Here is a 16,108-nt window from a genome sequence, read left to right as displayed (position 1 = left end):
TCCACACCTCAGTTCTTCGGCTGATGGGATACGGCACAGTCGTGTGGCTCCAACTCCAGACACTTGTGCTGTGCTGTGCTTGTTTCAGTGCTGTTGTTGCAGTGGTGTGCGAGCTGGGAGTAATATTCCAAGGTACTTGGGCTGCATGTGCTTAGGGTCACTTTCCCTGAGTGCCCTGTAAGTACCGCCCTTGGGGCTTGGGGTTCTCTTCCACAAGTCACCTTGGGTCTACCTCTGTTGGTCTTTTACTGCTTGGCGAATGAATGCCCCGAGAGTTTTGGGGATTTCCACCCTTATTTGCCTTGGGGTAAGTGGTAGTTTATGCACTGGTAGGGGCACGGGATACTGCGCAGCTAGTTTTCACCTATAACAGCGGCCAGCTCTGTTCCCTTTGGGTACACTGTCTTCTTGCGAGATTTTTTTCTTTTTGTTTTTTGCCTGGTGGGTGGGGGGGGTGGGGGGGGGGTCTGCCTCGATGTTACTCCTTCCTGTATATCAGGGTTGCTTTTTGTTTGGTGGTACCCCTTGCTTCGCCCTCATGAGTGGACACGTCCCAGGGGTTCAGCTTTAGCAGTGTTGTTTGGTAGCTTGGGTGCCGGTTAGCAGTACCCTGCCTGGGATAACCCTTAGCAGACCCAGTCTAGAGAAACTTGGAAACCCCACATGGGCGCTCGGGTCCGATGGATGCGACCCCTGAGTCTCCTCTCACCGTGTGCGAGTTTGAGGGTTGCTCTGTCCCCTTGTCTCAGGGCAACGCTCATTGTTTTTGCCTCCGTCATGCTACCTGTTGGGTTGGTGACATATTCGAACCTGAGTTCTGCAAGCTTTTTTTGCTTGTTTGTGACTCATTTCACCCAATCTGATGATGACATTGTTCAGGTGCAGGCGGCTCGCATGTTGCCGGGTAGGTTTAGGTTGTTGCAACGTGCTAGGTTGGTTGCTTCCCCGGATACCCCGAGGCTGCCCTGTTTTGCTTATAGGGACCCGGACTTGGGGGTGTTGGTCACTTCGGCCTTGGTTCTGTCTGCACCCCCTCGTTATTCCCCTACTGTGGTTCATTCAGTCCCCCCCCCCCCCACCCTGCTTCCAGCTTCTTGGCGTCTGAGGGTTTCGGGGTCGGGGCAGAGTTTAGAGGTTTCTGAGACTCGGGCGGTTTCGGGGGATGCCCCTTCTGGGGGGTGGGGGGCATTCGAGTCTGTTCCTCCAGCCATAGCTCCAGGATCTGACCAGTGGGCCCATTCTCTCCTACTCTTTCGGCCTCCCCGGCCTTTTCTTGTGAGGCTGGGACTTTGGAGGATAACTCGTCCCCGGGGTCTGATGTGGAGGTTCCTGGGGTTGGGGAGGAGCTGGCTTGGGGGCCTTGGGCCCCGTTGGACCCCGCCTGGATTTTCCGGCCCTCCAAGCAGGGCTTACTGTTACAAGGAGTGGGGTTTTCCTTTCCCCCCTCTGCGTACAAGTTGGATTTGGGTTTGACTCATCCCTAGGTTTGGTTCTGTGTCCCTGTGGGTCTTTCGGTTCCGTCTTTCCAGAGGTTTTTGGCTTCCCGCTTCTCGTCTACTGAGGTGTGGGCAGCTATTGTAGGTTACCTCCTGCGTGACCCAGAGTATGCCTCTATAATGGATCCGTCTTCTTTCAGGTTTGGATCTTCGTCTCCATACTGGGTTTGTTATGAGGTTCCGGGTTCGTCCTGGCTTGCAGACTGCCATTTGTTCTCGCTAGATGCTTGGGAAACCTTCTGTTGTACCAGCATGCTTGAGTGGCGCGAGGCATCTACTGTGGTCCAGGTTTACCTGGAGGGTGATTTTGTGCACCTTAATGAGTGCCTTTTCACTCCTGCCCTTCTGTGGTATGTTGGCGCGATTCAGCTTCACATGCAGATTCCTTCCCTGTCGGCTGCGCTTGTGGCGTGTTGGCTTCGGTCCTGCGTTTCTTTCCCTCCTGGAGCTGTCTTCGGATTGGCTTGAGGAGGATGTGGAGGTGCTTAAGGTCGTTCCCGAGTCTGGCGCCTTGGTCTCGGCTGCTTGTGCGTCATCTGCGCTTTAGAAGCTGTTTGCGCTCGTCCTGCAGGATGCGCTATCGTGGTTTTTCGCAGCACGTCTCGCTCGTTGGCAGGTGATTCTTGCTTCCTCCTTGGAATCCGCTTGGACCCTGGCTCTTAGGTTGTCTTCGCCCTGTTTTCCTTTATTGTTTGCGGCCTCTGTGGTCGAGCAGTACATGCGGGTGGTTTCTTCCAGTTGCTGTACGATGTCGGACTTGTTGGTTCTCCGGGAGTCCCACGTGGGTTCCAGGCTGGAGGAGTCGTGCCAGGACTCGCAGTTCCGCTCGTCTGGATAGGCCACAGATGCCAGTTTCGGAGCCGGCGCTGCCTTCAGTCCCGGCTGCACCTAGTTGGCACAATGCTTGCTCTGTGTGCAGGTCAGGTTCTCACAAAGGGCGTTGGCTCTTTTGTGGTTCACCCCATTGATGAGGCGATGGGGGGAAAGATTTGCTCTGTTCGCTTACACCTGGTCTCACGATTCGTGGGCTTTTCGGGTCGTTTATAGGGGCCTGTAGAGGTGTTGGGTGGCTCCTCTTCCTTCGGGGGGTTTGGGGCTAGCAGGGCAGTCCTCTTCCCCCTGCACTATCAGGTCATCTTAGAGTGGGTGCACTTGGGTGTGGTCGAAATGATGTCTCTCAGGTGAATTTCCCGCCTGTTTCCAGTGCCGAAACGAGACTGTGCGGACGTGTCGTTCATTCTAGACTTGTCTAGTCTGAACCCCTGGGTTTCTTGCGCCCTCCTTTTGGATGACCACTCTGCTCCAGGTCCGGCTTCTGTTGGCGCCAGGCACTCGGATGGTGATCCTGGACCTCAAGGACACGTATTGGCACAGCTTGATTCATCCGGGGTTCAGGGGCTGGCTCAGTTTCGTTGTGGGGCATCAGAGTTACCGCTTTCGTTGACTCCCTTTCAGGTTGAACCTGGCACCTCGCGTGTTCACACACCTTACCCGGGTCGTGGTGGCCCGTCGGAGTCTGTTAGGTGTTGGAGAGGTGTGAGGCTAAGCACAGGATGAGGCAGGCACAGAGTGAGGGGCAGGGTGTAGCATGGTGCAGAGGGAGGTGCATGATAATTACTATATACTTATATAAAATTGGTTTTATTAATACAAAATACAAATATTGCAATTTCATGAGGTAAAGGTTTGTACACTCAATGTCTAATGTACTGTGGAGAAAAAACTGGAAATTTCTGAAATGCTGCATTTACCTTCCAAGGAGATCCTGCTATATGGTAGCCATTGTATTTGACAGCAATATAATAATCTCCCGGCACAAGTGGGGTATAGCGGACCTTGTATCCTTCCTCCACCTCTGTACAGTCCATAGACACCTTTGATGGACCATCTATTGTCACTGCTAGCGTGCCCGCACCGGCGTTGCACGTATCAACGATGAAGTCTGTTTTCTGAGCTGAAAGTCATATATTTAGTTATTTATTGATCTGAATATAGAAAATTTAAACAAATTAATTGGAGAAGATGCTGTAGCCAAAAGTATAAATTGTGAGCGTTCCACAGCATACTTTAGCAAGATGTGATATAATCCCCTGGTTACCTATGGTGCTGGCGGCACCTAGAAAGATGACCTGCCTCACAGTATTATTACTTCCCCATGTACACTAGAATGGTTCCTTAGGAGACAACCCAGTAAGTCTGCTCAGAGAGGGGCTTTGCATGGACAGTACACTCAAAGTCTAATAATTTAGTGGTAAAGCTGAGCATCTATCTGAGGACAATTACATAAAGAAAATTACACAGAAAAGTACTGTAAGTCTATCAATTACCAGTTGCCAATTTGTAAATACTACATGTACTCTGAAGGCAATTCAAAATTAAAAAAAAAGCAAACCAAAAAATATTTAAATTTCCTATCATTTATCAGACACATGCAGAGGTATCTTGAGACTTACCAGAAATAGCAGACTCAAGACCCTTGCCACTGGCAGAGACTGCTGCTGGGTCAGCTTCATCCTTGCCAATGCGTAGTCTGAATGGTGAGCCAGGTATGTGGATACCATTGAACTTGACATGGATGAAGTGGATACCAATTTCCTTTGGCACAAAGCGCACACTGTAAGTATCATTGTCGAGGAGATCTGTGAAGCAATCCTCCTCTTGACCTGATGGAGCCACAGTCTGCAAAAAATGTATAAATATGTATATGACTGCATATTCTGTGTTGATTATTTTCTTGTTTAGAGCTTCTATCCGTCTGACTAGTTCTCTTGTTTTAAGCGGAAGAGGATTTCTCCAAATGTCATATTTGTTTCAGATTGACTAAAAGAAAAACAATTATATGTAGAATGTATTACACTTATTATAATGTCACATATTATAATAAGTGTAATACATTCTATAGATAATTTGTAGTCTTTTAGTCAACCTTGAACAAAGATGACATTTGGAGAAATCTTCTTCCAATTAAACCAAAATGCAAGAGCACTAGTCAGAGGGATAGAAGCCCTAAATATCTTGTTTTAAGCTTATATATATAGCTTAAAACAAAATTTTCTTTAACTAATAAAGAATACTATATAAAAAAATTTAAAGCAGAATTTTATTCCTTATTCAAACTAGAGCACTGTATCAACAAAAATAATTTTTATAATTTTCCATGACTTTCTATGGCAAATTTATTCCATCACTTCTCCAGGAATTGTTATGACTGTGGGAGGTCTGGCAGCTAATATACCATGTGCTTTCACACACACTGTGATGCTCTGTCATACTTGCTCTTGAAGCAGTGAGGGATCGACATGTTTAGACTGGGCCGTCATAAACAGAGAGGGAGGAGACTTCCGATAATTATCATGTGACCTTGGTAATTTATAGGGAATATTATGGTTATGAGCTTTAAGGACATATTCATAAGTGTTTAAATAACAATGTGTACTACTCTTGTGTCAGCAGGTGACCTGACCCAAGATTATAGTGTGTACTGTACATGAGAGGAAGGTGGACACACAAGTATAATACTGTACTGTACATGAGAGGAAGGTGGACACACAAGTATAATACTGTACTGTACATGAGAGGAAGGTGGACACACAAGTATAATACTGTACTTGAGTACTGTACATGAGAGGAAGGTGGGCACACAAGTATAATACTGTACTGTACTTGAGAGGAAGGTGGACACACAAGTATAATACTGTACTGTACATGAGAGGAAGGTGGACACACAAGTATAATACTGTACTTGAGTACTGTACATGAGAGGAAGGTGGGCACACAAGTATAATACTGTACTGTACTTGAGAGGAAGGTGGACACACAAGTATAATACTGTACTGTACTTGAGAGGAAGGTGGACACACAAGTATAATACTGTACTGTACATGAGAGGAAGGTGGACACACAAGTATAATACTGTACTGTACTTGAGAGGAAGGTGGACACACAAGTATAATACTGTACTGTACATGAGAGGAAGGTGGACACACAAGTATAATACTGTACTGTACATGAGAGGAAGGTGGACACACAAGTATAATACTGTACTGTACATGAGAGGAAGGTGGACACACAAGTATAATACTGTACTGTACTTGAGAGGAAGGTGGACACACAAGTATAATACTGTACTGTACTTGAGAGGAAGGTGGACACACAAGTATAATACTGTACTGTACTTGAGAGGAAGGTGGACACACAAGTATAATACTGTACTGTACTTGAGAGGAAGGTGGACACACAAGTATAATACTGTACTGTACATGAGAGGAAGGTGGACACACAAGTATAATACTGTACTGTACTTGAGAGGAAGGTGGACACACAAGTATAATACTGTACTGTACTTGAGAGGAAGGTGGACACACAAGTATAATACTGTACTGTACTGGTAAAACTCCTCTTAAATGAGGTGTGATAACTACCTCCCTGACCATTACCATGGAGGTTGTCAATCTCTTTGACAGTGTCTTAACTTTGGCCACCAACATTTCATGGTTAATATTTCAATAGTTAAAGTCCACTACGGGCTCACCATAGCCCGTGCTACCTGGAACTTTTGTTCCGAGTAGCTGAATCTAAAACAACAACAACATGCATAGTTAATGCAACTGCAGACTTCACTGTCATGTCATTTTAATTCATAGTACTAGTACAGTATATGGTTTTAAAATGACATTTAACTACTTTGTTATTCTGTTTACAACTAAAGATAGAGAGGTCAAGTGGCAGAAGGCCTGATACCTTATCTTACTGTATTGGGAATGAGTGCCACATCATTGAAGATATACTATTATACAAAGAAATTAGTGACCATAAGAAAGTATATTACATGCATCACTCATATAGAGTTAACAAATTGAAAAGAATCATGAATGTTCATAGCAATGAAAGAGTTCAAACATATTGAAGAAATCCAAGAAATTTAATGGCTAATTATTTCCACAATTTCATGTGATGAAATTTTCATGCTGACTTTGCCATCAACTACAACATATAAGGCCGTGTTACATGCCTCTATGGAAAAGGAACCATAACAGAAGCCTTCTTTCTCACCTTACAATCTAGATGGCCTTGGGCACCATTCTTGCTGACAAGGAGAGACTGTGGCTTGTTTGGCTTGGAGCCCTGATCGGGGAACTGAGCAACCTCCACTTTGCGGGCCTCGCCCATGGACGGTGTGATGTATACCTTGTAGGGGGAGTCGGGGATGTGCTTGTCATTGAACTTGATGCCCACACGGTACTCACCTGAGGAGTAAAACCCATGAATGCAACTTACATCATACTCATGAGAATACAAACATAAGAAAAAGAATTAAGGAAATTGCAGAAGGTCTACTGGTGCATATGAGGGAGATCCACTTTATATACAACCAAATTCATCATACATATATCTAACCTAAGCTTGAAACAGTCAAGTGAAACCAGAAACACATTATTACATTGCTCAGTAATCTGTTAAACAATCAACAACCTTGTTTCCAAACCAGTATTTACCAAGGTCTTTCCTAAATCTAGACTTATCAAATCTATATACATTGCTTTGTATTCTAGCTTTAGTTTAATACCTCATTAATATCCTCTGTTTTATCCATTCATCCACTTATACACTTTGGTCATGTCATGTGTAATTCTTCGCCTTTCTAGAGAATGTAAATTAAACTTCCTCAGTTTCGTGCAGCTGACGAGTCACAATAATGTGGCTGATAAACCACAAATCAGAAGATGATGAAACAACATTTTGGTCCATCCTGGACCAATATAAGAACATAACATAAGAATGAAGGTAACTACAGAAGGCCTATTGGCCCATACGAGGCAACTCCTATTTATATCCACCCAAACTCACTCATATATACATATATATGTCTAACCTACGCTTGAAACAATCAAGGGATCCTACGTCTATTATGTTACCTGGTAATTGCTTCCACAAACTGACAACGCTGTTACTAAACAAGTATTTACCCAGCTCTTTCCTAAGTCTAAACTAATGCAATTTAAACTTATCCTTGAAGTAATTGTGAGTCTTCTTCCATGTTTATATCTTCTCCCAATTTTCATGTTCTTGGCAAATTTGTAAATATTGCTGCTCATACCTGAATTTAAATCAAATATATACATACTGGTATACAGTATATTATAAATAACAGAGGTCCCAGATAGAGCCTTGGGGCACTCTGCTTACAACATTTTCTCACTCTAACTTAACTCCATTTATACTAACTCTGTCTCCTTTGGTATAATCATGCCCTAATCCTATTTAAAAATACCACCCCCAATACCCAATCATCTACTAATTCTAAACAATTCTTCTGCTTTGGAGTTCCATTTCATTAAACGAGTTTATTCGACTAAAATTAGAGTCATCCATGACACAAATACTGTTTGACCTAGATGCTCTACACTTTTCATTCCAGAGATGCTTTGCTTCCAGTCTGTCTAAGTTTGGTGACCTGTATGTAGCTCCTATTATAAGATTTTGAACTTTTTTGTTGAATTCTAACCAAATAGTTTTTGTGTAGGTCAGTTTTGATTCCCCTCATTGATACTACATTTTAAATTTTCCCGAACATATATTGCTACTCCCTCTCCTTGTCTAAATATGTTTATCTGTATGAAATACTGTATAGTTTAAATCCGTTTATTTCCATATATATTTACTGTATTTGATATTCAGCTATATAGCACTTCCAAATGCTATATACTGTACTGTAGTCATAATGGCTTGGTGCTTTCTCCTGATAGTTCCCACCCTATACAGCTGGTGGAGGTAGTGACAGAAGAGATGGAGGTGGAGGTGGTGGTGTAGGTGGTGGAGGTGGTGGAGGTGGTGGAGGTGGTGGAGGTGGCAACCGTGGTGGTGGTAGTAGAGGTAGTTGTGGAGAGGTGGAGGAGGTATATGTGGTGGCAGTGGTGGAGGAGGTGGAGGTGGAAGGGGAATCCTCTTAAGGAATGTTTTCCTCAGTGGTGACAGGAGTCTGCGGGCTTGTACATGCTAAGTTCAGATCTCTCCTCCCGAAGACACTAAGACTAATATAAACACCAAAGTTGATATTGAATTTTATAACCAGATATAAGTGTTTTAATTTTCAAGTAAATGCGACGAGTCATTTTCACGATAACACAAGGGGGAAAAGAAAAATGTTATGGGTGAGATTGCTCAGTTTGAATAGTAGGCAGGTATTTTGATCCAAGTAAACTTCTTTAAGTTTTAAGTACTGTATTACAATGAAGCATGTTTCAGAAAGTGAACGGAACCTGCTAGAAAAAATAAGAATAACAAAAATATGACCAAACACTAAGGTATATCTACGGAGAATGCCTAATAAGAGAGAAAACTTAAGTTGAACTGCACCATAACGGGAGGATATGTATGATGGCTAGACATACACTTGACCCATACAGAATACGAGTGGAAAAAACTGAAAGGGATTTTAGCAGAGGCTAATGCCACCCAAATTTTTTATAAGATAAATATAGAGTATAAGAAACAAAGGGGTCAGGAAGCTTTACATTAGACAACTGACAGTTGGAAAGGTGGAGCCCAGGAGCTGAAGCTGTCCTGTAATTTCTATTAATATTAGGTAAGAACACACATACATTAGATCAAGTAAGTGCTTGAAGCATTATGTGGCAAATGGCATTCTGTGTGAATAAATGACATAGAATGTGTAATAAGAGTAACTAGACCACACACACAAACCTACAAATTAATGGAATGGAACTAAAGAACTCTTAACAATGAAAGAGATCCAGGGTGGTTCTGGATAATAGACTGTCACAAGAGGAACACATAAAGGACATTTATGTGTTCACACCCTAGCTCCTCACCCTAACGTTGTGTGACGAGCATATGCTACATTTTCCAACTTCGCTATCGCTTTTAATTACATACACGTAGATGGCGAAATACTAAAGAACTTCTTCATGACTTTTGTGAGACCAAAATTGGAATATGCAGTAGTTTATGGTGTCCTTATCTTAAGAAGCACATCAATAATTTGGAAAAGGTGCAAAGGCATGCTTCAAAATGGCTTCTAGACTGAAAAACAAAGAGTTATGAAGAGATGCTAGTGGTGATAAATATTCCAAAACTAGAAGACATAAGAAAAAGAGGTGAATAATCACCACTTACAAAATTATAACAGGAACGGACCAAACTGATAAAGAGGAATTCCTGAAACTGGCAATTTCAAGAATATGAGGTCACATATTCAAGCTAATGAAACAAAGTGCCAAAAAATGTTAGAAAGTTTTCTTTTACGAACACAAAGTGGTAGACAGTTGGAACAAGTTAAGTGAGAAGGTGGTGGAGGCCTAAACGGTCAGTTGTTTCAAAGTGTTATATGACAAAGAGTGCTGGGAAGATGGGACACCTCTCATCTTGGAACTATACTTAGGAAATTATTAGATAATTACACACACATACACAAAGGTGCCAAAAAATGCATGAAAATTATCTTTTGTGAACAGAGTTCTGGAGAGTTGAAATAATTTAAATGAGAGGAAAGTGGATGCCAAAGCTATTGGAAGTTTGAAAATGTCATGTATCAAAATTATAGGGAAGACAGGATACTATAACACGAGAATAGCATTCATCCTCTAACTACATAAAAGTAATAACACTTAGGTAATAATATAGGGGCCCACCTTGATTATCAGGAGCTGCAAGGCATGGAGGTCCACGATGGTGGGGGTTGGAGTGGGGATGGAAGTGTGGGGAGAGTTGTGGATGAGTCTGACCCACATTGTGGGGATGATGGGTATATATGGGAGGACAAGAGTGTGAGGCAGTGACCTTTTCAGGGAATGGGGGCATGATAAGGGGCTGTGGGTGGGAACTGACAGGCCCACCACCCACAGTGTAAGAACAGAAGGTCTTGTAGCGTGGGGGGAAGTCGTCGCCCATAGTGTCCTCACGAAATGAAATTGCCTTTACAGGGGGCTAAAGAGCAAAGTAAATTCTGTGTTTCCAAGAATGTTATGCCTCATATGTAGTGCTCAAGATATCACAAAGCAAATCACTCTTCCTTCATGTGAGGCTCATTGTTTACATCCAATTCTACTGGAGAGGTCTTGAAGTCCCATTATGTTTCCTTCTGTCTTCATGCTTGTGGGTCAAACCTCACCAGCACACACGAACACACAAGTGAGAAGGTAGTGGAGGCCAAAACTGTCAGTAGTTTCAAAGCGTTATATGACAGAGTACTGGGAAGATGAGACACCAATCTCATCCAACTACACTAGGTAATTACATAATTTCCACAACAAATCACATTCTTCAAAGAAAAGCAAATCCAAAAAGTTGAGGCAAGCTTAAATAATATGAAAATGTAAATATGTAGAATAGAATAAATAAATATAAAATGCAGAATAGAACCAGTAAAGAGCAGAGGTGCCATAGGCACAATCAGAGAACACTGTATAAACATCAGAGGTCCGCGGTTGTTCAACGTCCTCCCAGCAAGCATAAGAAATATTGCCGGAACAACCGTGGACATTTTCAAGAGGAAACTAGATTTATTCCTCCAAGGAGTGCCGGACCAACCGGGCTGTGGTGGGTATGTGGGCCTGCGGGCCGCTCCAAGCAACAGCCTGGTGGACCAAACTCTCACAAGTCGAGCCTGGCCTCGGGCCGGGCTTGGGGAGTAGAAGAACTCCCAGAACCCCATCAACCAGGTATCAACCAGGTATGACCAGAAAATATATCGGATATTTTCTGACAAATTTTAGTTCCTATTATCCCCTATTATGATGCTGTTCAATTCTTAGTGTTAACGTGGTGGAGATGATATCAGATGGGGGTCCTCAAGTATTACAGAGAAGGGGATACATAGATGCAGGCAGGGAAGGGAAATGTATGGATGGGGTAGGGGGGTATGTATGATGGAAGGTATGTATGATGGAAGGTATGTATGATGGAAGATATGTATGATGGAAGATATATTGGTGTAATAAGGAAGGGGATGTGTCTGAGGAATAAGTGAAGGGCAGTAGGGGAAGCCACCAATACACTAAATTTTACTGATACATATTGCCACCTTATTTTTCCAATGGCAAATATGAAGCTGTGATACTGATGGTCAGATGAAGTTGATCAACTAGCCCATGCTCATGGGCTTTTCCAACGTCACTTAACTGATGTACTGTATTAAAATGCCCAAACCTAACTAACGAAAGGACCCACGAACAGAAAACGGGACCGCATCAATTTTGTGAGCCGCTACCATTTTTAGTGTCAGATTTTGACCTTAGGTAAAGTATACGCTAAAACATGATTTGCTATTAGGAGAACTGAAACCTATTAGCTACACTGCAGGTCACACACACTTGTGAACAAGGCACTATATTATATTTTCAGTATAATTAACATGATATTTTCAGTATAATTAACAACATGAAATTTTCCAGAACAAATTTGAGAATCACTTTACTATTAAGACAAGGATTTTAGCCGTGAACTGGAAATTGTCTCAATCTGTATTTACAAATGTACAAGACGGCAGTAACGTCACAATAGTGGCGGTGTGAGCAACCAGTGAGAAGGTGGAGGACAGGACGCACCGTCACCCCAACTCTTGGCACACTGACTGACTTGTCTCTCTCTCCCTAGCTCTCTTCCCCATCCTCACCTCTCCACTCATACCTTCTCCCCATACCTACCCTACTACCCACCACAGCTCTTTCCCCCCCCTCGCTTCCTCACACACCTTCCTTCCCACTGTAACTGCTTCTCTCCCCTCTCTTTCCATCCTTGCTCCCTCCTCCCCACCCCAGCACACTCCTCACCCTAGCTCCCTCCTCCCCACCCCAGCACACTCCTCACCCTAGCTCCCTCCTCCCCACCCCAGCACACTCCTCACCCTAGCTCCCTCCTCCCCACCCCAGCACACTCCTCACCCTAGCTCCCTCCTCCCCACCCCAGCACACTCCTCACCCTAGCTCCCTCCTCCCCACCCCAGCACACTCCTCACCCTAACTCCCTCCTCCCCACCCCACCACACTCCTCACCCTAACTCCCTCCTCCCCACCCCACCACACTCCCCACCCCAGCACACTCCTCACCCTAGCTCCCTCCCTGACAATACTACTATCCGCAGCTCAACATCCTCCCCCACTCCACCTAGCTACAGAGATGGATGCACTCTTATACTGAACATTACAGCACAGATTGGTGTAAAACACTGGCCATAAATATAATCGGGGAATTCCTGTGATGCCAACTTAATCCCAATCCCCATCAACTGTGCAACGCTCAATTTTGTATAGAGTATACTTAATGTCAAATAAAATTCAAGCATTTCCTTACATACAAATTAGAGCCACACTTGTGCGGCACGTGTGAGGGGAGGCGAGGGAAGCGAGTGCCAAAACCAATGAAAACTGTTAAAATAAGAAAGTTTAAAAATAGGTGACTTAAAATAGTTACAGAAGGAGAGCTGCACTATGCTTCACTTCTGCAACTGTAAACAGGTTTATAAATACATACATCATAAGGTCAAATACACACACAAACAAAAGCCTGAGGTCACTCCGCACACACACACGGATAGGCAAAGATAATAAACACTCATTGACATACAAGCAATATTTTATTTCAAGTAATCAAGGAGAGGAATTTGGAATATTTTAATTTGGAGAGAAGAACCTTTGCAATAGAGGCAATGTAACACCCATGACCTCCCCCCCACCCCTTAAGAGTTCACATCCAGGGAAGCCTTCTCCAAGAGGTCAGCCCAGATGACCTCCGGTTTATCTTATATGTTGATTAAAAAAATTCCTGGGTTAGTCTTAGTCAGCATAGTTTCAAGTATGTAATATTTCATGCAAGGGAATTAGACTCCAGATTCTTATGTGTAAACATCCTTGGATCTCCCCCCTTTTGGCCAGGTCAGAGGTCAGTCACACACGTAATTAATAACTCCTCTCTTGAAGAGTGTATGGTGAATGTCAAACAAGCTTATTGAAATACTTCTTGAGTGTTTGTACACGTGTGGCCGATCTTTTACATTCTTGGGGCAGGTAGCAACAGCAGATCTCCCCCTCCCCCTGTGGAGGTTGTATATAGAGGTCCTGTAGGGACTTAGAAAAGACAGAGTGCCGGACACCGGGGCCCAGAGAGGGCTGTGAAGAACATCTCAGCCAGGGAGAAACAGAGGTTTTAAGGTAATGTGTGTGATCTCTGAGGTTTTGTTCCATGTCCAAATTTCTTAACTTTTTACCAGTGTTAGAGTAGGATTTCTAAGTGGTGATTGACATAATTTTGGTCTCAATAAACTCATGTTAAATTTCCTGTCTGTGTCAATTGTTGAATCCTCTTAGCTTTTTGGATATAGTGGCTGACAACCGTTTTCATAATTAATGACAGTCATAGAAAGTACTCTCCAAGTCAAGCAATGTTTCTTGCCTCGTTGCTTGATATAGTTTCAATGATCAAAGGCAGATGGTGGCAGCGTATTTAATCCTTGTGTTAGCATTTCCTTATTGGCAGTGTATCTTTTGGTTCCGGTGTAACCATCATATGTCAGCTCATAACAGTGTTACCAAGTGCAACCGATGGGGAAGTGTTACTCAGGATAAGTAGTGTTTACATTATTAGTTTAGTGTTCCATTATAGTAGTGTTCCATGATAGGGGTGGTACAAAGAGTGGTGTTACAGCAAGATAGATTTAAAAGGAAACAAGTCGACCCCAATACAGGACAAAGGAAGGATAAGTAGAGGCACTGTCCTGCATAATGAATATGAGGCTATGTCTGAGAGCCACTATCATGCATCATTAACACGAGGCTATGTCTGAGAGCCACTATCATGCATCATTAACACGAGGCTATGTCTGAGAGCCACTATCATGCATCATTAACACGAGGCTATGTCTGAGAGCCACTATCATGCATCATTAACACGAGGCATTGTCTGAGAGCCACTATCATGCATCATTAACACGAGGCTATGTCTGAGAGCCACTATCATGCATCATTAACACGAGGCTATGTCTGAGAGCCACTATCATGCATCATTAACACGAGGCTATGTCTGAGAGCCACTATCATGCATCATTAACACGAGGCATTGTCTGAGAGCCACTATCATGCATCATTAACACGAGGCTATGTCTGAGAGCCACTATCATGCATCATTAACACGAGGCTATGTCTGAGAGCCACTATCATGCATCATTAACACGAGGCTATGTCTGAGAGCCACTATCATGCATCATTAACACGAGGCTATGTCTGAGAGCCACTATCATGCATCATTAACACGAGGCTATGTCTGAGAGCCACTATCATGCATCATTAACACGAGGCTATGTCTGAGAGCCACTATCATGCATCATTAACACGAGGCTATGTCTGAGAGCCACTATCATGCATCATTAACACGAGGCTATGTCTGAGAGCCACTATCATGCATCATTAACACGAGGCTATGTCTGAGAGCCGCTGTCATGCATCATTAACACGAGGCTATGTCTGAGAGCCGCTGTCATGCATCATTAACACGAGGCTATGTCTGAGAGCCGCTGTCATGCATCATTAACACGAGGCTATGTCTGAGAGCCACTATCATGCATCATTAACACGAGGCTATGTCTGAGAGCCACTATCATGCATCATTAACACGAGGCTATGTCTGAGAGCCACTATCATGCATCATTAACACGAGGCTATGTCTGAGAGCCACTATCATGCATCATTAACACGAGGCTATGTCTGAGAGCCACTATCATGCATCATTAACACGAGGCTATGTCTGAGAGCCACTATCATGCATCATTAACACGAGGCTATGTCTGAGAGCCACTATCATGCATCATTAACATGAGGCTATGTCTGAGAGCCACTATCATGCATCATTAACATGAGGCTATGTCTGAGAGCCACTATCATGCATCATTAACACGAGGCTATGTCTGAGAGCCACTATCATGCATCATTAACATGAGGCTATGTCTGAGAGCCACTATCATGCATCATTAACATGAGGCTATGTCTGAGAGCTGCTGTCATGCATCATTAACACGAGGCTATATCTGAGAGCCACTATCATGCATCATTAACATGAGGCTATGTCTGAGAGTTGCTGTCATGCATCATCAATGAGGCTATGTCTGAGAGCTGCTGTCATGCATCGTCAACACAAGGCTATGTCTGAGAGTTGCTGTCATGCATCATTAACATGAGGCTATGTCTGAGAGCTGCTGTCATGCATCATTAACATGAGGCTATGTCTGAGAGCTGCTGTCATGCATCGTCAACACGAGGCTATGTCTGAGAGCAGCTGTCATGCATCGTCAACACGAGGCTATGTCTGAGAGCAGCTGTCATGCATCGTCAACACGAGGCTATGTCTGAGAGCCACTGTCATGCATCGTCAACACGAGGCTATGTCTGAGAGCAGCTGTCATGCATCGTCAACACGAGGCTATGTCTGAGAGCAGCTGTCATGCATCGTCAACACGAGGCTATGTCTGAGAGCCACTGTCATGCATCGTCAACACGAGGCTATGTCTGAGAGCAGCTGTCATGCATCGTCAACACAAGGCTATGTCTGAGAGCAGCTGTCATGCATCGTTAACACGAGGCTATGTCTGAGAGCCGCTGTCATGC

General features: G+C 43.8%; 1 protein-coding gene across 1 annotated transcript in view; it reads right to left on the bottom strand.

Moving 5' to 3' along the window:
* The window catches only part of LOC123771234 (filamin protein cher), a 320,443-nt gene that overhangs the window by 7,394 nt on the left and 296,941 nt on the right, over positions 1-16,108 (bottom strand). The window contains 3 exon segments of the mRNA XM_069309435.1: positions 3,248-3,450; positions 3,950-4,175; positions 6,549-6,742. Coding sequence (XP_069165536.1) covers positions 3,248-3,450; positions 3,950-4,175; positions 6,549-6,742 — 623 coding nt within the window.

This window comes from Procambarus clarkii, chromosome 65 (assembly GCF_040958095.1).
Source record: "Procambarus clarkii isolate CNS0578487 chromosome 65, FALCON_Pclarkii_2.0, whole genome shotgun sequence".
In the NCBI taxonomy this organism is placed as follows: domain Eukaryota; kingdom Metazoa; phylum Arthropoda; class Malacostraca; order Decapoda; family Cambaridae; genus Procambarus; species Procambarus clarkii.
This window is presented reverse-complemented; position numbering and strand designations above follow the sequence as displayed.